The following is a 23,889-nucleotide window of genomic DNA, read 5'->3' on the forward strand; positions in this document are numbered from 1 at the left end:
CATATGGGTCATTACACAGTATTGACTAGAGTTCCCTGTGCTCTACAGCAGGTCCTTATTAGCCCTTTGACTCTTACGTGCCTTCTAGACTGGCTGCCTCAAGTCCCTTTTCATCAAATGAGAGACTTGGTGGCCTAAAGTACATGAGGGAGCTCTTGGGAAGATGGAGGAGAAGGTGCAGGGCTCTCCCTTCCTTAGTTAACTTGAGGGGGATGGAACAAACATTTATGATTCAGCTGCACAGGGGCCCAGATGAAGTCAAATGTTAGGGGCCCAGTCCAGCAACTATAACTTCCCCCTTTCGTTCATTCAATAAATAGTTAATAAGCACCTACCGTAGGACAGGTAGTATTCTAGGTGTAGGAGATATAAGGTAGACATAACCTCTGCCTTAGGGAGTTTACGTGTGTTGAGGGAGACAGATAGGAACCAAATAATTACTCAAAAAAAAAAGTAAGATTACAGCTACCGTAAGTGCTGTGAAGAGCAGTTCCTGGTGGTGAGAGTATAAAATAGGGATTTGACCTGGTCAGGGAGCAGGAGGACATCCAGGAGGAAATGAGGCTGTGGATTAACCAGCTGAAGGAAACAGGGAAGAGCATTCCAGGTGGAGGGAAGAGCATGTGCAAAGGTCCTGTGGTGAGGCCTCTCAGGCTCAGCAGAATGATGCAGGTTTTCTTTGCTGCCATTCTGAGGAGTCAATGAGGGTGAGAAGATGAAGAGGGGAGATTTCTCTTATTCAGTCTAAGCCTGGTTCTGGCTCCCCACTGCTTCTCTGGCCTACCTTGGCTACTGGGACACCAGGTTCAGAGCAGGGCTAGCGTCGAGTTCTTCAGTAAACCTGGTTCAAGTTCAAGCCAGCGCCCTGTCCCATTGCCTAGACAAAAGGAAGTCCCTGCCTGCCAGGTGTTGCTCCTCTCCACCGCTACCCCCTGCTCAGGTCCTCCTTTTGGCTTCTGATCCCAACAGCTGTTGTCTCAAGCCCTGAGCCCAGCAAGCCAGTTCTCCTTTCTCAGGCTGTACCCCAGGCCCCGCCCTGCAGCTGTTCCCAGCCTCTGCCCAGAGGAGGGTCTCCATTTGGCTTTCCCTGGTCCCCACACTGTTCTCCTTGGATGGCTCCACACTGCCATTTCCCCTTCTGTTCCACCTCCCCTGAGAGACACTATCCCTGCTCTCCCTCAGTTTGGGCAGTCATTCAACAAACAAATAGCATCTTATTTTTTTTCTGCTTATAAAATAACCCACGCTCATTATAGAAAGATGAGAAATAGAGAAAACAGTTTAAAAGAAAAAGCATTCATAATTTTACAACCCAGCCTCTGGGACTGCCCCTCACACACACACGCACACAGCACACTAGAATACAAACTTCTTAGGGCAAGAATCATATCATCTCTTAAATCCTAGGGCCTGTCACAGGCACTGGCACATAGTGGGTACAGGTTGTAGTTCTGCCTGTTGCCAGCTGTGTGATTTTGGGAAAGCCTCTCAACCTCTCTGAGCCCAGTTTCATCTGCTGGGAAATAGGGATAATAACACTAATCTGTAGGTGGTTCTGAGGCTGAAATAGACAATATGTATATAATTTAGTCAGCCCACCAGCCAGAAATAAGAAGTTCTGAGTAAATGGTTCAAAAAGAAGTCTGTCTCTCTACTCATCTCCTGCCCACGTGCTTGGCCTCTAGCCTTCAATCATTTCCCAAGAATCCTTTCCGCCCAGGCCATCATGGTTCCAGGCCCACCCTTCCACTCACCTTTATTCCCTCAACACCATCACCCACCACCACAGGGTATCCTAACCTGGTGTCCGACCCTGTTGTCTACCCCACAGCCCCAAAGCTCTTCTCCCTGCTGCTCACCCCCCTACCTGCTCTCCCCACTCTTTCCCCATTAGACCCTTCACCTCGGCCTGAGGCCACCTGCCTCAGCCCTGCGCCCCCAAGCAGGCCCAGAGAGAGCTCAGTCTGCCTGCAAGTTAAGGACTCCTGGATTTTCATGGAGACAGAGGTGGCTGAGGCTCCATCACTGGGCTCCCGTCCTCCCAGAGGGACCCCCAACGCTCAGTCTTCTCCTAGGAGCAACCATGACCTTTAAATACTTAAATCCGATCATGACAACCCCCCTTTTATATACTTCAGTGGCTTCCCAGAGCTCTTAGGATGAGACCAAAATCTTTAGTGTACACTCTGCAGCCCCAGGCCCTGACACCACTGCGCCTTATGGCCGCCACACTGGTTTTCTCTTAGTGGTTTGAACTCACCAAGGTCCTCCCAGCCTCAGAGGCTGGGGCGTATTGCTCCCTCTGCTTGGAAAGCTTTCACAACACTACGCTTCTCCTAGTTAGCTTAATTTTACCCCTCAGTTTTTTACTCTGAAATGCTTCAAACCTCTCAAACCAAACCAAAGTTGAAAGAATCATATGATGAACATCCAAATACTCTTTTAAACCTAGATTCATCAATTGTTAATATTTTGCACATTTACTTTCTCCTCTCTCTCTGTCTCTCAACATGCACACACACACACACACACACACACCTCACACACTTTTTTTTCTGAACCATTTGAGAGTTGCAGACATCATAACATTTGAAACACGTCAGTATCTCTCTCCTGATAACAATAACATTCTCGTACATAACCACAAAAGAATGATCACATTTGAAGAATTTAACATTAATGCAATAATATACAGTCTACTAGCAGATTTTCATAAATGTTCCCCAAATGTCCTTTCAACCTGTATTTTTTTTCTTTTAACTCCAGAATTCAATCAAGGAACACAAATTGCATTTGCTTGCTACCTCTCTTTCATCTCCTTTAATCTAAAACAGCCTCCTTACCTTTTGGAGGGTTGTTTTTTTTAAGACATAGACATGTTTTAAAGAGTCCAGGCCAGTTGTCTTTCAAAATGTCTCACAGTCTGGATTTGCTGATCATTTTCTCATGGTGAGATCAGCTTACAGAGTCTGATAAGAATACTGCGTGGGGGTCATTGTACACTTTCTGCTGGGAATCATTTCCTGTCAGTTTGTTCCCTGGGTTAAAGTGGTATTCCCAGATCTCTCTGTTACAAAGATATTTTAAAATATTGGTGATTAATAAGTAATCTGTGGGTGATATATGAGACTGTGCAGCAACCTTTCGCTGCTTTTATATTCACTGATGAGCCTTGCCTGAATCGGTTTTTACATCAGCAGTTATACAGTGTTGATTTTCTATCACTCCTCCTACATTTGTTTGGCTGGCATTCTCCTGCAGATCCCCTGGATAGCCTCTTCAGATTTAAATACCCTGTCCTTTCCTTGAGGAAGCCTGGACTGACTGGCTCCCTAACCCCAACTAGGCAGAACTCTCCTGTACCCCTGCTCTTTGCCTCCATAGCACTTGCTTGTCACAATTACAATTCAATTATTGTGTAATTATTTAATATCAGCCTCTCCATGGAGATCGAGCATGGTGAAGTCAGACTAGTTCAGTCATGTTCACAGCTACAAACCCAGCACCTAGTCCTGTGTCTGGCACACAGTACTTGCTCAATAAATATTGATTGAATAAATGAACCCAGAATCCCAGCTCTTCCCATTCTGTGGAGGGAGAAATGACATTTCCTGCTTTCTCCTCCAACCCTAACTCTACATTTGCTGTGACCCCGTAGAGGGGACCACACAGCAGCTGGTCTGAGCCGTAGACTGAGTCCACCTGCCTGGGGATGGGAATTCCAGATCAGGGGAAACCATAAGCAGGGACAGACCTTGGAAAAATTGTAAAACAGCTCTCGACTGTGCTCAGCCACTGTGACAAAATACACACACAGACACACACACACACACACACTCTTTCTTGCCTTCAAGGCATTCCCTGCAGCCCCTCCCCTGGTGCCAAACCCTTCTTACCTCATAGTGAGCCTAACTTTCTGGGCAGGGCTTTCCCCGTTCATTCAGGCAACAAACATTTATTGAGGAACTTTAGTGTTCCAGATGGTGCAAAGGTCGACTAATAGACGTGTGTGTCAGGCTGCTTCCCCTTTCCCTCAAAAATGGAAATCATTTGATCCCTGAAAATTCCCCCCCAAAGCATGGAAATAGTTACTATGGGAAAAATCCAAGTTGGACTAGCATCCCTTAAAGTTCTTTTACAGATTAACATTTTTAACAATTAGGAATCACCTCGTGTTTTTCTCAATGTTTAGAGCATCTAAAGCTCTTAACTAGGTGCTTCAGTAGAAAACGGGCACAGTCCTGGTCCCAGAGCTCAAGGAGCTGGGTCTGGGGGTGGAGCGGACAGGTGGGGACAGTGGCAGTCACAGTGGGACTAGAGCCACCACAGGGCAGACAGTGGGGGTGGGAGCACAGCGGAGGCACCTAACCCAGCCTGGGTGGGCTTAGGGGTCCCCTCTGGCAACCTATTCATGTTACCAAGGCAGAGGTAGGGAACTTGCATTCTAGGGAATGGTGTGCCGCAAGAGAGAGTTTGAGGAATTAGGGAAAGCGCCTCAGAAAAGGTTTCTGATAGAATGTTTGAGAGCGAGGTTGGGAGTGTTCTTGTGAAATAGGAGGGGCTGGTCCTTGTGTGCCTGTGGATTTTATCCTGAGGGCTCAGCGAGCCACTGAAGTGATCAGACTTGAGTTTTAGAAACCTCTCTCCCTGTCTCATGGGGCCCCCAGCCTCTCCCCCGAGGTCCTCTCACCTTTGTCAAGTTCTGGTACATTCTCTCCCGTTTCCCACCCTCACTGTCCTCAGGAGAGGGTCTGCTCCCCCTCACTGTGAGCCACTGCTCCCTCAAGGCGGGGCAAGCTTCAGTGCATCCTGCCCTCTCCCTCGAAGGGCCATGGTGTCTGAAACAGTAGAAAGCTGGTTTGGGGGACTGGCAAATGGCGGGGGGGTCTGGCTTCTGAAGGATTGTATAATCTGCCTCCTACCTTGCTGGAAGGGAGCAGGTCTTGGGCATGGGCTGGGGATAGGCACTGGATGTGGGAGCCCTGGGAGAGGACAGGAGGGGCATGAGCTGGTGGCTTGGGAGACCGTGATCACCATCCCATTCTCTCCGCAGATCCCAAAATGGCGATGAAACCGGCACCTGGCCCAACAACCAGTTTGACACAGAGATGCTGCAAGCCATGATCTTGGCCTCCGCCAGCGGTAAGTTGTACCAGCATGTGTGGGGTGGGAGACCTGGGGTTCTGGGGTGCATCCCACAGCACCGTGCCCTGAGACTGGCTTTCCACCTATGTGGTTCCTCTGGACCTTTCAGCCGATCTGAGGCAGCCCATAATTCCAGGATATAAAGCCGGGTTAGGGAATAGCTGAGGGATGGGGGTGGTCCTGGGATGCCCAGAGGGGAATGAACAGGGAAAGATCCTTGCAGGAGAAGTAGGGAGTAGTGGTTAAAATTCTAGCCTTGGAAGGGACAACTATAGGTCAGGTCCTAGCTCTGCCGCTAACTACCTTTGTGACTTTGATCAGTTTGCTTAATCTCTCTAAACCTCAGTTTCCTCAGACGAGAAAATGCGGACAGCGACCTCAAAGGATTGTTGTAAGGATTGAGTGACATGATACTGTAAAGCACATAGTACGGGGCCTGGCACATACATGCCCTCAATCCATGGAAGTGGGTGTGGATACTCCCAGCAGGGAGCACACACTCTGGACATGAGTGTCCAGAGCACACACTGTCTTTTTTGGTTGCCCCCACTTGCAGAGCAGGATTTTGCTTTTCCCACAAGGCTAACAAAGAACTTCAGCAATAGAGATTCAGGTGATGGTTTTCATCCCTGAAAAGTAAGAAGAGTCCTGAGCCAGTGGGGACGGAGGGGGGCGGAATAATATCATTAGTACTTAAGAGCACAGGCTTTGGAGGCAGGCCAGCCTGGATTCAAATCCTGGTGCCACCACTAAGCTGTGAGTCATCAGGCAAGTGACTAAGCCCCCTGGACCGCAGTTTCACTGACTACAAAATCCATACGATAATAACAGATCTCACTGTGGTGTCGTGAGGGCAGAATGTAAGGCCTCAGCATAGGATTGGCAGAGAGGAAGGGCATGATATGCAATGGTGAAAATTGATTAACGATTATCTTTTTTGACCCATGGTGGGATAGAAGGTAGAGTTAGAATAACGCCGGCTAATAAGGACTAGCTTCTGGAGAAGCCAGTCCTGGGCTTATATGGAAGCCGGCAGTGGCCTTACATAGTGAACCGAGAGCCCGGCTGTCCAGCATGTCTGGAGGCCTGGTGGGTAGAGAACCAAGTAAAGTCAGAACTGTAATCACTACAGTTGTGCCTGTGTGCTGCCCCAAACTTGATGCTAGGCAAACCTGATGGGCCACATGTCAGTGGATCCTCTCACCAGCTCTGCAAGGCAGGTCTAACTCCTTCCATTTGACAGATGAGGGAACCAAGAAGTCGCTTGCTCCAGGGCCCCCATTTTGAGCTGCAAACTGGGAATCCTAAGCCAGCCCGACTCCTAAGTTCATGCCCTTTGTATACCAGTGACCGTGTCTGCCTTTCCATTCAGCCTCAGTTTCCCTTTTAGCTGAATAAGTTTAGAGGCCGAACTTCTCTTAATGCTGCGTTATTCTCCCAGATTAGGGTTCTAGATAAAATACAGGATGACCCGTTAATTGTAACTTCAGATAAACACAAGTCATGTTTTAGCATGAGTAGGTTCCAAACGTTAGGACTGGGACATACTGTACTAAAAAAAAATTATATGAAATTCAGATTTAACTGGGCACCCTTTCTTTTTATTTGTTAAATCTGGCAAGCCTTCCCCGGATGTCTGTGAGGCCCAGTGGGGCGAGGCCGTGGGTGGTGAAGAGGAAGGGAGAAGGGGTGGGGGGCCAGCCTTCTGGGACAGAGCTGACCCCGGTTCGGCGTGGGAGTGGGAGTGGGAGAGCTGCTGTAGCTCTAGAGAGGCCAGGTACTGAGTAGGAAAGAGGGAGTTAGCTGGGTCTGAGGAGATGCCAAGTTGGGTTCTTGAGGGAAGTAAACAGACAGTAAGGTATATTTTAGCTGTTGTGGCTTTGAGCCCTAAGGCCAGGAAGCAGACTTTTTAGCCTAAATCCAGATTTTAAAAACAGAAATGGAATCAGTATTTATAGCCCCAGACCCTCCCAGAAGGCCCCCGGGTCACCGCAGTCTGGCTCCCCTGTCAGGGCTCCACCCCTCTGGCCCACACAGGGCCCGAGCCGGGAGTCAGCTGGGGGGATGGACCTTGGGGGTGGAGGTGGCAGGGTCAGGCCCTACTCTCACTTTCACACCCCCTTCCTGGCCCTGGAGCCAGAGAGGTTCCTGGAGTCCAGCCCAGCCAGGCCTGTGGGGCTGCTGAGGAGGAGTAAGCAGGCGGGAGAGCAAGTATACTTGGGAGGCTTTTTAAATAAACCTTTGAGGGGGAGGTGTGCTCTCAAGGAGGCTGCAGCCTGTGGCTCAGCTGGCCCTGGCTGAGTCTCACCAGGCCTCCTGGACTGCTTGGAGTTGCTGCCCTCAGCCTCGGGGTGGGGAGGGGAGGGCGGGAGGAGCGGGGAGGATGGGGCTGGGAGGTGCTTCCCTGAGGAGAGAGGCTGGCAGCGCTCTCACCTCCTCCAGGCCAGAGGATGCCCAGGTTCTTTCTTGCTGCTCTTCAAAATCTGTTTCTCCTTGGACTCAGGAGAGATCCTGGTTCCTGCCCAGTGTAGGTCTTGCAGGGTTAGAAGGTGGGGGGGGGGGCATTGGAGACTTGATTCCACAGAAGGTCAGAGCCTTCAATCCAACTGAGGTCGGGGTCAGGCAGGGCCTCGGTCAGGGTCACACAGCTGGCTCCTTCGCGGCAGAGCTGACCGGACGGAACTCAAGGGCAGCCCGTTTCTCTTAACACTCTGGGTTTCCCCATCTTCCTCCCTCCCGGTCCAGCCCAGCTTCACTGCATCCTGTAGGGCCCAGGCTAACATCAGGTCTGGGCTTCTGGGGAGGAGGTGGCGGGGCTCGCTTCGTCATTTCATCTGCTCGGGTGCCCCTTAGGGTGCTCCTTAGAGATCGTGGGTGCATGTAGGATGTGGGTGGGCCTGGCTTCCAGTTACCCAGTCAAGCCTATTTCCTAGCTTTCTCTTTCTGCCTCCCTTCTCCCTGTTTCTCCCTATTTCTTCCCCTTTCTCTCTCCCTCTCTCTGTCTCTCTCTCTCTGGCGCCTCTGACAGTCTCCCCTCTTGACCCCTAAATCACTCTGGAACCCTGGCTCTTGAAGCCGGATCTGGGCCCCCTCCCCCATTGCTTCCATTCCGGGGGGGCGGGGAGGGGAGGGAGCAGCGCGGTCGAGGACCCGCTCCCTCCTGGAATTAATTAGGGAAAACGGAGGAAACGTCCGTGCAATGAAAGGGCTGGGGGAGGGGCGCAGCCGGAGGAAGGAGAGGAGGAAGTGGGCGCTGCTCCCTCCCACCCAACTTACTTCCCCGCCCCCTGAAGGCCCTCGGACGGCGGAGATTTGGGGCTTGAAACGGAGGCTGTGGAAACCTGAGCGCTGGAGTGAGGAGGGGGAAAGGCCGGGGCTCATCTCTCCTCGGCTTTCTCTTTTGCCCCTCCCCCTTTGGTGCTGTTCTTTGAAAATATTTCCTGTCTGTTTCTCAATCCCTGGTTGGTGTCCCAGGATTACTCAGCCTCTCCGGCTTTAGTCACCCTGTCTACCCACTCGCAGGGTCTGGGGTGAGGGTGGAGGGAGGCCAGGGTGGGGGGAACCTCTTCTGCTATATGGGGGCTGGGCTGGGCACTCCTGGGGCTTTAACTCTCCAACTGCGGGAGGACTCCAGCAAGAGGCTTCATGAGCTCTGCCAGAGTCATCAAAACTCTTGGTTTGTTGCCCCCTGGGGAGGCGGTACGGGAGCATGTAGGATGGAAGCAGTGACACGCAGTATGGTGACGGTGGTGGTGCTGGCGGCAGCAGCTGACGTTTAGTGAGCTCTTACCAAGTGCTTCACTGGATGAAGCACTGTCTCCTTGAATCCTCACAGAAACCCAGGGAGGTAGGTACTTCTGTGCTTCTCTCCCTTTAACGTGCATACACATCACCTGGAGATCTTGTTAAAATGCAGGTTCTGAGTCTGTGATTCTCACAAGCTCCCAGGTGACACTGAGCCAGGGTCAGAATTTGCACTTCTCTGGACCCCAGTTTCTTCTTGTGCAGGATGGGAAGTTGGGCTACAGGCTCTCTCTGATGTCACCTACTCTGACATTGTGAGCCTGTGCCTACATTGTACCTAAGACATCTGGTCCTGGGATCATCATCTTCTCAGCCTCTCTCCCCCTCCTGTATCCTCAGAGCGGCGATGAGGTGCAGGCCTCTGGTGGTGGTGGTGGTGGTGACCACACCCTACAGCATACACTTAAGATACACTTAGGCCTCACCTCTGCTCTCACCTGTCCTGGCTCGTAGGCCTTGGGCTAGTCTTTTACCTTCTCTGACCCTTGCTTCTCTCATCTGTAAAGCGGGGATAAGAGCACACACGTCCCTGGAGTGTTGAGTTGAGGTAAAAAGCCGTCATGCGTGTGCAACATCTAGCAAGGTGCTTGGCACACAGTAGGCACTGGTTGCTGTTACGAAATGAATCCCTGGAAAAGCACCTACTCCTAACTCATAAGAGAACAACTCAATGCCCGGTCTGTGCTTGGCACTGGGTGGAACAGGATGGGAACCTGCACGAACCATGGTCTTGGCCGCCCAGGAGCCTGTGGTCTAGTGTGGAGACCAGAGAGGCTGCTTGGAGAAGGGCTAGGGCAAGGACTTGAGAGCAGTGTCTCAGCCCTGAGAGAAATGACAGCTAGCATGTTTGAAGTCACTAGTCTACATGCTTTACATATGTAATCTTGGTTAGCCTTCGCGAAAACCGGAAGAGATAGGTACTATTATTATCCCCGTTTTGCAGTTCAGGAAACTGAGGAGACATAGGGAGGTTAGGTACACTTGACTAGGATCACAGTTGACTAGGTAAAAGAACTAGGAATGAAACCTAGGTGGTCACGCTAGAGCCTCTTAGCCCTACCCCTTTGTGGGTGGGATGGTGTGTCCAGTGCTATAACTGCTTGTGCTATAAGAGAGTAACTGTTGGGGACCCTGAAGTTTAGCCCCTGACCTACCCTTGTCTCTGCAGAAGCCGCTGATGGGAGCTCCACCCTGGGAGGGAGTGCCGGCACCATGGGCTTGAGTGCCCGCTACGGACCCCAGTTCACCCTGCAGCACGTGCCCGACTACCGCCAGAACGTCTACATCCCCGGCAGCAATGCCACTCTGACCAACGCAGCTGGCAAGCGAGATGGCAAGGCCCCGGCAGGTGGCAACGGCAACAAGAAGAAGTCGGGCAAGAAGGAGAAGAAGTAATGCGGAGGCCAGGCCTTGGAGCCACAGGGCAGCCTCCCTCCCCAACCAGCCCAGCCTCTCCCTACCTGTGCCCAGGCCTCGGATTTTCAGGGCTCACCCCCAGGATACTGGTAGGGGCCCAGGCCATGCTCCCCTTGGGAAACAGAAACAAGTGCCCAGTCAACACCCCCCCTCTGCCCCCAGGGGATTGAATATGCAAAGGGAGTTCTGCTGGGAACCCCCATCCAATCAATTGCTGTGCCCATGGGGGTAGTGGGTTAGTGTAGACACCATTTATCACACCCCTTTCAGTTACAGCTGAACTCCTCCATCTTCCAAATTCAATCGGGCCCATCCATCCCCTGCCTCCCTCCTACCCGACCCACCCCACCCTCCTCCTCAACAGCTCTTCTTTCTTAAGTTGTTTGGGGGTGTTGAGGTACCTGGTGACCTAAAAAGGCTCATAGTTCTGAAGAGTTGGAAGGGCATCATGACCTCTTGGCCTCTCCTTCAATTCTCAGACTTCCCCCAAAGCATGGTTTGGTGCCAATCCCTTCACCTCCTTCCAGGACCTGAGACCAAGCTCAAGTTTTGGGAGATATGGTCACCATTCCCATGGTACTGATGCTTGCTGGATTTAGGGAGGGCATTTTGCTACCATGCCTCTTCCCAACACCCTGGGGACCAGTCTTTTGGTTTTCATTGTTTGATGTTCCCACTGCATGCTGTGACTTCCCCCTCCCCAAACAAGAGACTTCACTGCATGTTCTAAGACAGTATGGGGTGGTAAGATAAAGAAGGGAAGGGTGTGTGTGTGTGTCTGTGTGTGTGTGTATGGGGGGATGGACAAAGCTTGATCCATCAGTTAACAGGGTCTTGCTGGAGGCTCTGTATGCCCCCAGGGTACTGACCAGATCCCCAGATTCCAGCCATAAGCCAAGCACCAGGCTGGACCCTCATCTATCGTATATACAGGGCAGCCCAGGCAGCCAGCGGTGGGCTGAGCTACGGGCACCAATGGATTTAAACTGGCATTATGGTCCAAGGAAGCTCTGAGCAGGTTTGGGACCAGGTCCCCTGGAGAGGTCAGAGGGGCCTCTGTGGGTGCTGGGTACTCCAGAGGTGCTGCTGGTGGAAGGATCAGTGTGGCCCCAGCAGGAAGGGAGGGCCAGCTAGACCATTTTTGGTCCCTCGGTTGGGAAGGAAAGGAGCTAGAGCAGGGACCAAGTGGAAAGTGTCAGCCCAGGATCAGGGCTTGCTTCTCCACAGGGCCCCTGCATCCAGCAACCCCAGTCCTTCACCTCGACAGGTGCCATTTCATCTCTGTGAAGGCCACTGCCCAGGCCCCCAGTCCGATCCCTCGTGGCCAGAGCCTGGTTAAAGTTCCCCAGTGCCGCCTTGTGCATAGATCTTCCTCTGTCCACCCCTTCTGCCCCCGGCGTCCCGTTCACGCAGCGGGGCTTCGCGAGAACCCCACCCGGCCCTTGCAGTGGTGTAGAGCCCCCCCCTCCCTTTCGGCTGGTGTAGAATAGCCAATAGTGTATAGTGCGGCGTGCTTTTCCGTAATGGCGAGTGGGCCGCGGGCGGCGGGCTCCACGCAGCCGTCTGTCCCCGAATCTGCCTGCGGCGGCCCGTGCTGTGTTTTGTGCTGTGTCCACGCGCTGCGGCGACCCCCTCCCGCGTCCTGACTCCTCTAAGCGCTTCTCTTTGCATAGTCACGTAGCTCCCCACCCCACCCCCTTCCTGTGTCTCACGCAAGTTTTATACTCTAATATTTATATGGCTTTTTTTCTTTGAAAAAAATTAAAAGATTTCTTCTGAAAGGTTCACCGTTTCTATGTAAGAGATGGGGGCTCCTGGCGTGTGTGGATGAAGTGATGAGCTCACAGTTGTATGCTGGAAGACGAGCGGGATCGGAGGCGATTATTGTGTTGCGTGTTGGTTTTGGGTCAGTGCCCGAGAGTCTGTGTATAATTGTTAAATGCGGCAACACCGTCGTGCATATATAATGGTGTGCGTTGACCGTAATGGTGCTTGTGGATCTGTACCCCGTGTGTGTAATCGGCTTGTGGGTCCGCTGTGGGGGAGGGGATTTCTGAGCGCGACGTGGCAGCGTGCGGCGGCGGGTTCCGTTGTCTGTTCGCTGCCGTCTCCAGGCAGAAGAGGAGACCCAGGCGAGGGGGCGGCGCGGGCTGGCAAATAGAGCTGGAGAGGGGCCGTGGACGTTTCCTGAGTTCCGCCCCTTCCCTGCTAAAATGACCACCCCGAGCGCCCTGCCAGGGGAGGAGGGTCCTCCTCCACACCCCTCACCTCCCCCACCCTCCCTCCCAGGGGGCTTGGAATGCATGTGTACGGGGGGGGGGGGGGAGGGAGGCGGGCGGTGTCAAGGGGACAGAAAGGGCAAGACATATAAGATTGCCCGCAGGCGCAGATGCCCTCCCTTCCTCTCTCCCTCTCTCTGTGCTTTCCATTCACTTCTCGCCTAGCCCGTCTCCCGCCTCCTCCAGCCTCCTGGAAGCAAGGAGGGATTCGAGGTTGCTGCCGCCAAAGAAGCTGCAGGCAACAGAGTGGGAGGAAGGGGCGGAAGGACATAAAGACAGACCCATTGGGGTTTTCAGGGGGGTCGATGAGGGCAAGGGCATGCCCAACCGCAGGGTTGGGGGTGGCTGTCTCTGGGCGTCCTCTGTACTCTCCCAGAGGCGGTCAAGCGGTCTCCCAGCTTCTGAAGTCTGTTGTCATGGAAACCAAGCCTTCCAACTAGGTAGGCGTCTGGGGGCGGCTTTCTTGCGTGGGAGGAAGGATGGTGTGCGTGGTTGCTGAGATGGAAGCGGGGTTTTGTTTCTGAGAGCCAGGCTGCAGAGGGTGGGGTGCCGGTCGCCTGGGTTCTATTCCAGGCACGGCAGGAGACTGGCAGAGCGCGTGAGCAGCTGTGGTTGGTCGGTCCCCTAATTGGTATGTGTGCCTATACAGCTCTAAGCCAGAAACGCGTGGCCTCTGGGGGTGGGGAAGGAGGAGGCAGAGAACCCACCTCCGCATCCCCAGCCATACGATGGAGACAGCTGCACAGGCTCCAGGATTACTTAAGAGGCTTTTATTTCCAGTTCCGCAGCCTGCCCAAATGGGTTTGTGGTTCCTCTCCAAGCCTTTCCCTGTCTGTTCTGGACCTGGTTTGTAAGATTTCTTTGTGCAGGTCACAATGTGCTCAAACAAGTCTGGGCTCTGAGCATCAAGTCACCTGGAGCATGACCTCTGTCTTTTGACCTCTGTCTTTTGACCTCTGCTGGGCAGGCTCAGGTTTCCACCCCAGAGTAAGCCCTAGCCTGGAATGTGGTCTGTGGACACCAAAAGTGAGTGTGGGAGGGGAATACGAGAGAATGGCAGAATGGCAGTCATAGGTTTCCCTTAGCAAAAGAGGCACAGGTACTGCCAGGAAACTGCATGTGAAGTCTGGGGTCATGGGGAGGTGGGGGTCCCAGAACTGAATCCAAGAAAAGGGTTCCAAGGCAAGAGGCAGCAATGTGGAAGGGTAGGGGGCTGAACTGGGGCCCTACTCCTTTACAGAGGGCAAATGGCGGGACAGAAGCCACTACGTATGAATCAGTTCTAGCCCTGCGCCCAGTCGTAGCGTCTGGCACCTTGAAGGTGCCAGCACCCTTTTGATGATTTTGTCAGGTCAGTCGGGCTTGAGGCAGGACAAGAGTGGAGGAGCCTGGATGAGAGTGGAGAAGCCTGGATGAGAGTGGAGAAGCCTGGATGAGAGTGGAGAAGCCTGGATGAGGAGAGTGGAGAAGCCTGGATGAGAGTGGAGAAGCCTGGATGAGAGTGAGTGGAGAAGCCTGGATGAGAGTGAGTGGAGAAGCCTGGATGAGAGTGGAGAAGCCTGGATGAGAGTGAGTGGAGAAGCCTGGATGAGAGTGGAGAAGCCTGGATGAGAGTGGAGAAGCCTGGATGAGGAGAGTGGAGAAGCCTGGATGAGAGTGGAGAAGCCTGGATGAGAGTGGAGAAGCCTGGATGAGAGTGGAGAAGCCTGGATGAGAGTGGAGAAGCCTGGATGAGAGTGAGTGAAGAAGCCTGGATGAGAGTGAGTGGAGAAGCCTGGATGAGAGTGAGTGGAGAAGCCTGGATGAGAGTGGAGAAGCCTGGATGAGAGTGGAGAAGCCTGGATGAGAGTGGAGAAGCCTGGATGAGGAGAGTGGAGAAGCCTGGATGAGAGTGGAGAAGCCTGGATGAGAGTGGAGAAGCCTGGATGAGAGTGGAGAAGCCTGGATGAGAGTGGAGAAGCCTGGATGAGAGTGGAGAAGCCTGGATGAGGAGAGTGGAGAAGCCTGGATGAGAGTGGAGAAGCCTGGATGAGAGTGGAGAAGCCTGGATGAGAGTGGAGAAGCCTGGATGAGGAGAGTGGAGAAGCCTGGATGAGAGTGGAGAAGCCTGGATGAGAGTGGAGAAGCCTGGATGAGAGTGAGTGGAGAAGCCTGGATGAGAGTGAGTGGAGAAGCCTGGATGAGAGTGGAGAAGCCTGGATGAGAGTGGAGAAGCCTGGATGAGGAGAGTGGAGAAGCCTGGATGAGAGTGGAGAAGCCTGGATGAGAGTGGAGAAGCCTGGATGAGAGTGGAGAAGCCTGGATGAGAGTGGAGAAGCCTGGATGAGAGTGAGTGGAGAAGCCTGGATGAGAGTGGAGAAGCCTGGATGAGAGTGAGTGGAGAAGCCTGGATGAGAGTGGAGAAGCCTGGATGAGAGTGGAGAAGCCAACAGTTGAGAAATTCACAAACGAAGCTGTAAGGCAGTACTGTTTCAATGCTTTATTAACAGTTGGAAACAAACCCAACAAACTGGAGGTGATGACATCCCAGAAGCCCAAGAGGTGAGGGGAACAGGTTTGCATTTTGTCCCTTTTTTATTATTATTAAATGCATCTTAGCAAAAGTAGATTAAAAAAGAAAGGGTCAAAGCCCCAGATGCCAGCAGGGAGGAGGGACCTAGGGGAGCAGCAGGCCCCTGCACCGCAGTCCTCCCAGAAATAGTGCAAAGGAGCTGCTGCTGCCCCTCCACACACAGGCTCCAACAACCAGAACCCTCCTTCCGGGCCTCAAGGCCTCCCTGCAGGCGCCCTTAGGTCTCCTAAGCTCCCCCTTGCTCTAATAACTATACTTTTGCGCCAGGTCCTACCAGTGCCATTCTCTCTCCCAGGGGTGGGAAGCTGAAGGGAGCACAGGAGGGCAAAGCGTCACCTTGACTGGAGAATCTGAGCTTCCTGTGGCTGGGACCGCCAAAGAGTCTGGCCTGCCCACTGCAGAGAAGAGAGCAGGGTGGGGCACAGCCTGTGCGCACTGCTCCAGAGTGGCCAGTTAGCATTTGCACATTTGGCTTGATAAATATATTAAATTTATAAAAACTCTGTCGTTTCAGAGCTCCCACTACTCTTAGGCCTGGTCCAGCTCAACAAGAGAAGAGCTTCCCCTTGCCCCAGAGTCAGATGCTGGGAGAGAGAGTCTGCACTGGCCTCAAGGGCCCAGAGGCTTGAGGGCTGAGGTGGAGGTCCAGGGGCTTGTTCAGAATTGAGGCTTGTGGGGAGAAATCCCAGGGACTCTGGAACCTGCCATCAAAGCCTCTTATATTATGGAGGGGAAAGGAGGAAGGAAGAGTTATTTTTCTTAAAAAAAAAAAAATTCATATAAAAATAGATCCTTTAGCAAAACAATTTCTCAGCCAGGAGGCTCCACCTCCCATTTCCCTGGAGACAGAGGATAAGGTGTTGGGATGAGATGCACCAAAGCTCTAGGGAGGGCGTGAGAAGGGCCTGTGGCTCAGTAGCCTAGGGCTGGTGCAGAGGGTCCAGAGGGGCAAGGGCACAGAGCATGGCAGCAGGCTGGGGGCAGGTCCCACCTGTGCCATGCCTGCCCGCCCTAGGCTCTGGCCTAGGCCACAGGAGAACAGATAAAAGTGGTCCAGGTTCTTTTTGTTTTGGGAGGCCTTTCCCAAAAAGTGGGATAAGGGGGATTTGCTCCCCACTTCCTTGGAAGCAGCTCCCAATGCCACAGCCCTAGTAATAACAAGAGCCAGGGGCAGGAGGAGCAGGGAGGCGGGGTGGTGGTGACAGCAATGAAAGGAGGGACAGAGCCCAAAGGTTCATCAGCCCATGCTGTTCTCAGGGCCAGAGAAAACACAAAAGAAAAGCATAAACCCAGCAAGACTGACCTAGGCAAAAGCCCACGGGAAAGGTAGAGGCTGAGAAAGCAGGTGGGGCCTTGTCTGAGATGAGGCCACGGAGAACGGAGAAGACACTTGGGGTTAAGGCAGCAAACACAGAGCCTGCTTTGGTAATACGAGAGCCAGGGCTGGCCGGGTTGGCCTCAGGCCTCCCCACCCTGCCCTTTCCTTCTGGCCTCCAGGCAGCTGAAGCTGTGTGTGATGTACAGAGAGCAGCAGGCTGGAGACAAAGATGGGGTCAAGGTGATGGGAGTGGCCACCGCAGAGGAATATCTCTGTGACCCTTCACCCACACGCTGCAGGGCAGGGACAGTCTGGAGCTCCACTGAGGAGCTGCCATGGCCCCAGGACCTGGCTTAGCTTGCCCGGCCGAGCAACTCCTTGGCCTCCTCAAGGATGGTGGGGACTTCCTCGCTCTTGGACATGTTGGCAGGAACACAGGTCATGGCATCGTCCCTGGTCAGCACTGATTCTAGCTGAGATATGGCTGCACACCCGACCTTCCTGTTGCCTGCAAGAGAAGACATGAGAGAGCTCATCCATGGAAGGCCAGTTTCGAATCCCTATCGATCTCTACGGCAGATACTCGGCCAGAAGCCATGCACACATGGCGGCCCTGTCCAGTTCAGAGGCCCTTCTTTTGAAGAAGGAGGGGAAGAAAGCCAGGAACACATGGAAGATACCTTTGCGGCGGGGAGGGGGGCAAGCAGGGAATATGAGAGTACGGTACAGGTAGGAGAGCAAGCTCTTGAGTTCCTGTGTGAAAAGCAGTATAAGAAGTTTGAATACAGCTAGACAGACACAACGGAGTTCAAGTATCAGCAGTGTAATGTAAAGAGAGAAGTACTCAAAATCTGTTTTCTCATCAGAGGGTTGTTGGAAGTAAACAGACTCAAGCTTAGTAAACAGTATTGTTTTTGTTTTCTTGGCAGTTCTCAGGAAGCTCCTAGGCCAAAATCACTTTCAGTCAGCCCTGGGCAGGGTTGTCCCAAGCAGAGGAAGGCCTTTAGCAGGCGGCCAGAGGGACTCCCGCAAAGAGGAGCTGCAGCCATGCACTGACGTCACATGATGCCACACTCGCCTGGGTTCCACCAACCCTCCCTCTCTCTCGCCGTGCCCACACGCTGAGCTCTTTTCCACCTCTTCAAGGGCAGCAGCGATGATCCAAATGCCAAGGGCTCTACAAGGTGTGCAATATGTGTGTGTGGGTGTGTGTAGGGGGAGGGGTAGTGAAAGGTATGTCAGGGAAAGCAGAGCTGGGGTCAAGGATGGCCAGGACGAACCCTACAAAGAAATCTTAGCCCAATGGGCTAAGGGATAGTGAAGCTTCTCTTGCCACCCTAAACAGGAAGAGAAGAACCAATCAGCCCATGAGTTTCTGTCCTAACTGTCCTAACTCCTGGGTGTCATCCCCAAGACTCATATTCATTCATGGAATCCACATTTATGGTCCCAGTATCCTCAACAAGAAAGCCGTTCCTTGGGACCATGCCCATCTCATGCTCTCTGCCTCTTCCCATGCCCTACAAGCAGTGCAGAGAGACTGCAGGTCCCAAAGAGCTGCCTGCCAGGGGTGAAAGAAGCCGGACACAAAGGCCACCGATGCTATAATTCCATTTCTGTAAAATCTCTAGGATGGACAAATCCAGAGACAGAAAGTAGGTTTGTGGTTGCCCGGCCTAGGCGTGGGGAGAATGGATATGGGGTTTCTTTTTAGGGTCATGAAATGTTCTGGAATTAGTGGTGCTGGTTGTACAACCTTGTGAATATGCTAAAAAACCCAGTAAATTGTATACTTTAGAAGGGTGAATTTTAGGTATGTGATTTATATCCAATTAAAAAACAAAAAACAAAACAGCTTGCTGGGTCATGGGAAAGCTGGGTGGAGAAAGCAGTGCCTAAACCTTAAAGAAGCAGAGACAGAGGAGAGAAGGCCAGCACCCCTAAATGCAGGCCAGGGCAGCGGCAGGGCACGAGCAGGAAGGAAGAGGTCCAGAAGGGTCAGTGAACAAAGTGTCCACTTTGCCTTCTCGAGACCAGCAAAAAGCTTTGGCTGGGACGGAAGCCAGACAGGGTCAGAGGGCCCAGGTCTTCACCAGGGCTGTCAGCCTCTGCAGAAACATGACCCAGAGCCACTGTGTTCACACGGCAGAGGCTACCCGCGGGTCAGCTGGAAGCACACAGCACGTCCACAGGTTACCAATTTACAGGTCTCCTCCTCCTCCTCCCAGGGACACGCAGGATTGTCTACCAAGAGGAGAAAGAATAGTGAAGACCCTGGCTGGCAGGCACAGGGCTCATCTGGTTACGGGGGAAGGTGTGTGACCAAGACTATAGGGTTTCACACAAACTACTCCTCGGATTATGAACGTGTAATGATGCCTCAGCGACGGACGGGGGAGGAAAGGGTGCGTAGGAGTGCGACTAAGATGGTCTCCTATCTCCAGCAAAATCTTCCTCAGACCTGCTGAGTTTCTGCTCTTTTTCTGGAATACTCCCTTCTCTAGGATCCTACTTGTCATGTCCAGAAGAGGCAGTGGCTTGATTATCACTTTGCTGCTCCTTTGAATTCAGTCAGGAGCAGGTGAGAAAATATTCCAACTATATTTGTGTGTGTGTGACTCAAGGGGTAAGTATATGTTAAAATAATTTGACTCTGGACCCAGGGAAAAGGAACACTGGGTCTTCAGGAACACCTGTCTTGGACAACATGGGAAAAGTCAAAGTACAAGTGTGAAGTATCTTCAGCTGTTTCTCTCTTTGGTTTCTTCCTCTAAAACTAAGAAGATACCAGTTGTACCTAATCAAGCACGTCTCTGTATTTTCCTAGATTCAAAAAGCTTCTGACGCATTGCAGATTGCATAAAACCTGAGTGGATGGTAAGTCAGGAAAGACCAAGAAGCCTAGAAGGTAGGGATACTAGGCATGGACCTGATGTGGCCTAAGGTCAGAATCAGAAAAGAGAAAAACTCTTGTTGGAACTGGGAACAGAATCGAGGGATCCTGGCTGCCACTCTGGCTTCAGGGCCACAGTTATGCTGAACAGCTTGACTATCCAGAAGACAACCTCTCCCAGCCTTTCCCTAACTTGGGTACTTGTTAAGACGATGAAAAGTAGCCACAGAAGCAGATACATATTTTGATTCTACGGGACCAGGGAGGATTATTAGCTCCTAGTAGTCCCACAGACTGTGGGGAAAAGGGAACAATCTTGAGACATTGGCCAAAGCTCTCTGAGGCAAGATTTCTAGAAGTTAGGGGTGAGCTAGATAAAAACACCAGCGAAATCAGACATATAACGCTAGTATGGATGAATTAGAAAAAGGTTAATGATTTGGAAAAAAGATATTTATAACACACAGGCTAGGAACTACTACTAAGGAGGAAGTACTCTTGTTAATAAGCTTCCTTAGGGAAGAGGAAACTAGGACAGATGGGGCAATCATTACCATCCTAAAGAACTCATTATTGTCTACAACACTTCTAATTATAATTCCTGTCCTATTTTTACAAAAGTGGAGGGAGAAATAGTGGTGGTAGAGGATATACTCTTAACCTCTCTAGACAGGTGGTCGCTGGAAAACTCCCTGAAGCAATTTCACCATGTCCAGGGCTCTCCTTGCTGGAAGGTATGAAAGAGCATTTCTGGCCTACACAGAGGGCTCGCTGTCATCTCCTCCTCACATAGGCTTAGTGGAAATATTCCTGGACTTGGAGTCACAACAGTGGGTTACAGTTCTGGCTCTATCATTAGCCAGTTCTGTAGATCTTGGCAAGACCTTATCTGGGTCTCAAGTCCTGTTACCTACGAGAAGGTGAGATGCTAATCACTGGAGGGCTTCAGCGCTGGTCCCAACTCTAAGGTTCTATCAATCAGTGTAGGGAGAGCTTAGCTGGAAGCTGGGAAGTGGCAGAGGGAAGGAAAGGGAGAGGGAGATGAATTTCTTTCTTTCCTTGACTTTTATCCCAGTGAGCAGATGGCCTGTATATAAGGAGCCACAATTCAGACATGGAGATAAAGCTGAGTCATTAAAACCACAAGCTGACTCAATCGTCAGCCTGAAATAGCAGCTCTAATACAATCACATGGATTCTTCCCCTTGACACTCCAAGCATTGTTCTCCCACACCCTGCAGATCACAGCAGTTTACATGTCACTTTTAATGAACCAGCCCTGATAGTAACGCTCCTCTTCCAACCCCTCAATGGGTCTTTGTATACTGGTCACTCCCTCAGGTCTCCAGAGACCAGAAGATGTTTTTTAGACATTCCTTTAAATCCCAGGGCAAAGGCTGTGTCTTTCAATATGGACAACTGCCTTTCTGGGACGGAGGAGGGCTGTGAGGCAGACCTGCATGATAGTGCTTCGGTTTTTTAGCTCAAAAACAGTCAGCAGGAACAGTCAGAGACGGCCAGGCACTGGGTGGACCAGCTAAGTCCGGCAGCCAGTGAGGGAAACCTTCATAGTTTTACAATGTGGCCTTCTGGGTCCAGCCTCCTTCTTTTCTTCTCTTCTTAATCCTACTGTCACGGTAGAAAAAAAAAAATACTAAAGCTGTAAAGGGCCCTGGAGACCACTCTAGCCCAACTCTCATTTTAGACGTGAAGAAATTGAGTCCCAGAAACTTGTCTCAGGTAATCTAGGCAGCATCAGTTGGATGTGACATTGGGTCTTCTGATGCCTACCTAGTCCTATGCTCTTTGCACTCTACTGTGATGCCTGGCCTTCTGTTTATGTTTAATGGAAGGCCATTGTCACTTTCTCGGAAATGAATGTACCAATGTCTACAGGGGTTACCAGGGTAACTAGAAATGTCTCCCCTGATTCTCCCAGATATGTTCGGTGTGTTTAGTGACCCCAGAAAGATAAGGATACAAGATGGAGCCAATTTTAAAAGTACATAGTTCTCATTTTCACCTTCTTTTTGCTTCAGAATCTCCTAGTCCTTCTTGCACTGGGAAACAGCACTTTGACTGACCCAGGTCCTCTGCTGAAAGGTTAGGTTCTAACAAAATCCCTGCTTCCTCGGCCTGTAAGTCCTGGTTTCTCACTTGGGAAGAAGTGGAGAATGGGGCCTCTCCAGTAGAGGGAAGCCACTGATGTCTGGCTGCCTGTGTCCAGGAAGCATCTGGGATTCTGGTTCAGTTCTACAGGAAGAAGCTTAAAAGGGAATTCCCCACCAAAAGTCCAGTGAAGGTTGGCACTTAGCTGAGAGGATAGAGGAAAATAGGGAGAGGCAATGTATTTTTGTTTATCTAGAAACAATTAATGTCAAGCCACGTCACCTTATATGGTGGGGAGGAAACAATGTCGCAACAATCTCTAAAGACTAAACACACCAGAAATACCACTAGCTTCATACTCTGCCCAAACCTAGATCTACACGACTAAACACGCTATCCCAGAAAGACCTAAGTCGAGCACACTCACCTCTCCTCCCCTCCAGAAAGCCTGTACTCAGAGGATGCCAGGAAATAGGTCAGAGTTGTAATGAGGGATTCTTCTGTTTGGGGCAGGTTCTGAAGTCCTACAGAAGAGCCCTCAGAGGGAACTTCCCTCTGGGTATTCAGAGTATTGGCAGAAGCAGGCAGTCAGCCATTCACGAAGAAACTCATAGTGATCTACAACGTCTGGGCCAGGACACTGACTCTGTGTGGGCTAACATGCTCCATACCCTTGATCATAAGGTCACCTTTACAGGCTGTGACGGGTACTACACGTCCTACAGATACGACTGTTAATAGCTAAGCAGTGTCCAAAGCAAACCACACAACTCATCTGTACAATAACGTTGAAGTGAAGCTCCTATCACACAGGCCTACAGAACGCACCAGCCAGGGAATAGGGAACATAGCTTAAACCACCTCAGAAGTACAAACTCTTAATGCTGCCTTTTCTATAATGCCCACCCTTCAACCTAGGAAAGAAGCCATCATGCCTAGCCCCAAAGGGCCTTCACCAGACTCGGTGGCGCAGGTCATGAGGAGTAGCTTTGGCCATACCTTCTTCTGGACCAGTCTCTTGGCCACTATATACTTCCCTCAAAGGCAGTTTAACCGTTGATCCTTCCCCATACTAACGCCTGGATCATTTGTCCTCCTATCCCCATAATTCTTCTTAGAGGCTCTGGCTCAACAAAATCCACTTAAATCTTCTGAAGGTCGGGAGAGGAGGCTGCGGGGGAGTAAACGGGGAAGGCAAGTGCAGTGGAGGCCAATTACACCCAAGAAAAAGGCAGGTTTCAGACACAGCACAATCCTTCGGTTGAGATGCTCCTCTACATTCTTACATCTGGGGAGAATGATGCCTCGCCTTCTCTCTATAGGATTCTATACTTTCTATTCTCTCTCTCTCTTCTGCTTGTGAAGCTGAGAGTAAGGACTCTTGACTTATTTTCTTTGTATTCCTACATCTAATGTACAGTTTTGAATTTACATCAAATTTTTTGTTCATATACACAAACGCCTACTCAAATCTCTGTGTCCTGCACAGTGGTTTGCTTATTCTACGTTTCTGCTTCAAGAATGAGGAGAGATACAAGAATAATCAAATGTAATATCTGTTGTCAGTCCCTCAAGTCCTAGTTCTCCAAGTCAGCACTTTCTAACATGGTTGGAAGAGGACCAGGTAATCCACTCTAGATGCAGGGACTATTGTGGGGAAGTTTCTAAACCCTCAGAACATCATTACCTGCTCATTAGCCCAAGACAAGCAGGACCAGGAGCAGAGAGGCCTCACTGCCTTCCTTCAACACACAGGCTGGGCTCCACTTGCTGACTTACCCTGACGGGGTCCTCTCTTCCGCCGGAATGCTGCGCCTGACTGCAGGGCTTCCAGAAGACTGTCCATCACACCTGTCTCATCGCCCTCTGTCATGAACAAAAACAGAGATGTAAGCTCTTCAGCCCGAGTAGCACTCATGTGTTGAGCCCCACAAAAAATGCACTGCTACTGAACTGCTTGCCCGCGCCCACAGTTTCTCGGGGCTTGGAGCACACGGAGGGCTCAACCTCAAGTCTCACAGCCCATGTTTACTCGTGTCTGTTTGAAAATGGTTAAAACAAAAGGTTTCACTGGTTACCAACCACTGCAAACCTTGCATAATTTTCCTGCAGTGCCCTCCTCCCTTCCCACCCCCATCAGAACTAGCACAGAAAAGTGTAGTAGACCTGCTTGACTGCAAGACTGGGATACGTACAGAGACCGGGATTATGACATTAATAAAGAATTATATCACTCTCTCTTTATCCTGAAGTGTTTCACTCCAATTTACATAAACCTCTCACGGAAAGCCTGGTTTCAGTTTCAGAGCAGGGCTGAGGAAAGATGAGAGACCACTGATCAAGAGTGTATTTC

The 23,889-nt window shown here is 51.4% G+C and overlaps 2 protein-coding genes and 1 long non-coding RNA gene across 22 annotated transcripts in view; 2 read left to right on the forward strand and 1 right to left on the reverse strand.

Annotated features, from left to right (window-relative positions):
- Positions 1-12,146, forward strand: part of LOC132517152 (protocadherin gamma-C4) — a 168,916-nt gene extending 156,770 nt beyond the window's left edge. For all 20 annotated transcript variants that reach the window (XM_060143798.1, XM_060143812.1, XM_060143811.1 and 17 more), the window contains 2 exons: positions 5,054-5,142; positions 10,118-12,146. In XM_060143798.1, the coding sequence (XP_059999781.1) occupies positions 5,054-5,142; positions 10,118-10,344 (316 nt within the window). In that variant the 3' untranslated portion in view covers positions 10,345-12,146. The remainder of the gene's footprint in view (positions 1-5,053; positions 5,143-10,117) is intronic.
- A 2,962-nt stretch (positions 12,147-15,108) lies between these two features.
- Positions 15,109-23,889, reverse strand: part of LOC132517156 (protein diaphanous homolog 1-like) — a 52,366-nt gene continuing 43,585 nt past the window's right edge. The window contains exons 11-12 of the mRNA XM_060143825.1: positions 23,316-23,402; positions 15,109-17,042 (exon numbers count right to left, since the gene is read on the reverse strand). Of these exons, the coding sequence (XP_059999808.1) occupies positions 16,888-17,042; positions 23,316-23,402 (242 nt within the window). The 3' untranslated portion in view covers positions 15,109-16,887. The remainder of the gene's footprint in view (positions 17,043-23,315; positions 23,403-23,889) is intronic.
- On the forward strand, positions 18,785-23,766 carry LOC132517157 (uncharacterized). Its single transcript, XR_009539602.1, has 3 exons — positions 18,785-20,161; positions 21,467-21,565; positions 23,292-23,766. It is a non-coding gene; the product is annotated as an uncharacterized LOC132517157 (long non-coding RNA).

The sequence above is a fragment of the Lagenorhynchus albirostris genome, chromosome 3 (assembly GCF_949774975.1).
Source record: "Lagenorhynchus albirostris chromosome 3, mLagAlb1.1, whole genome shotgun sequence".
NCBI classification, from domain to species: domain Eukaryota; kingdom Metazoa; phylum Chordata; class Mammalia; order Artiodactyla; family Delphinidae; genus Lagenorhynchus; species Lagenorhynchus albirostris.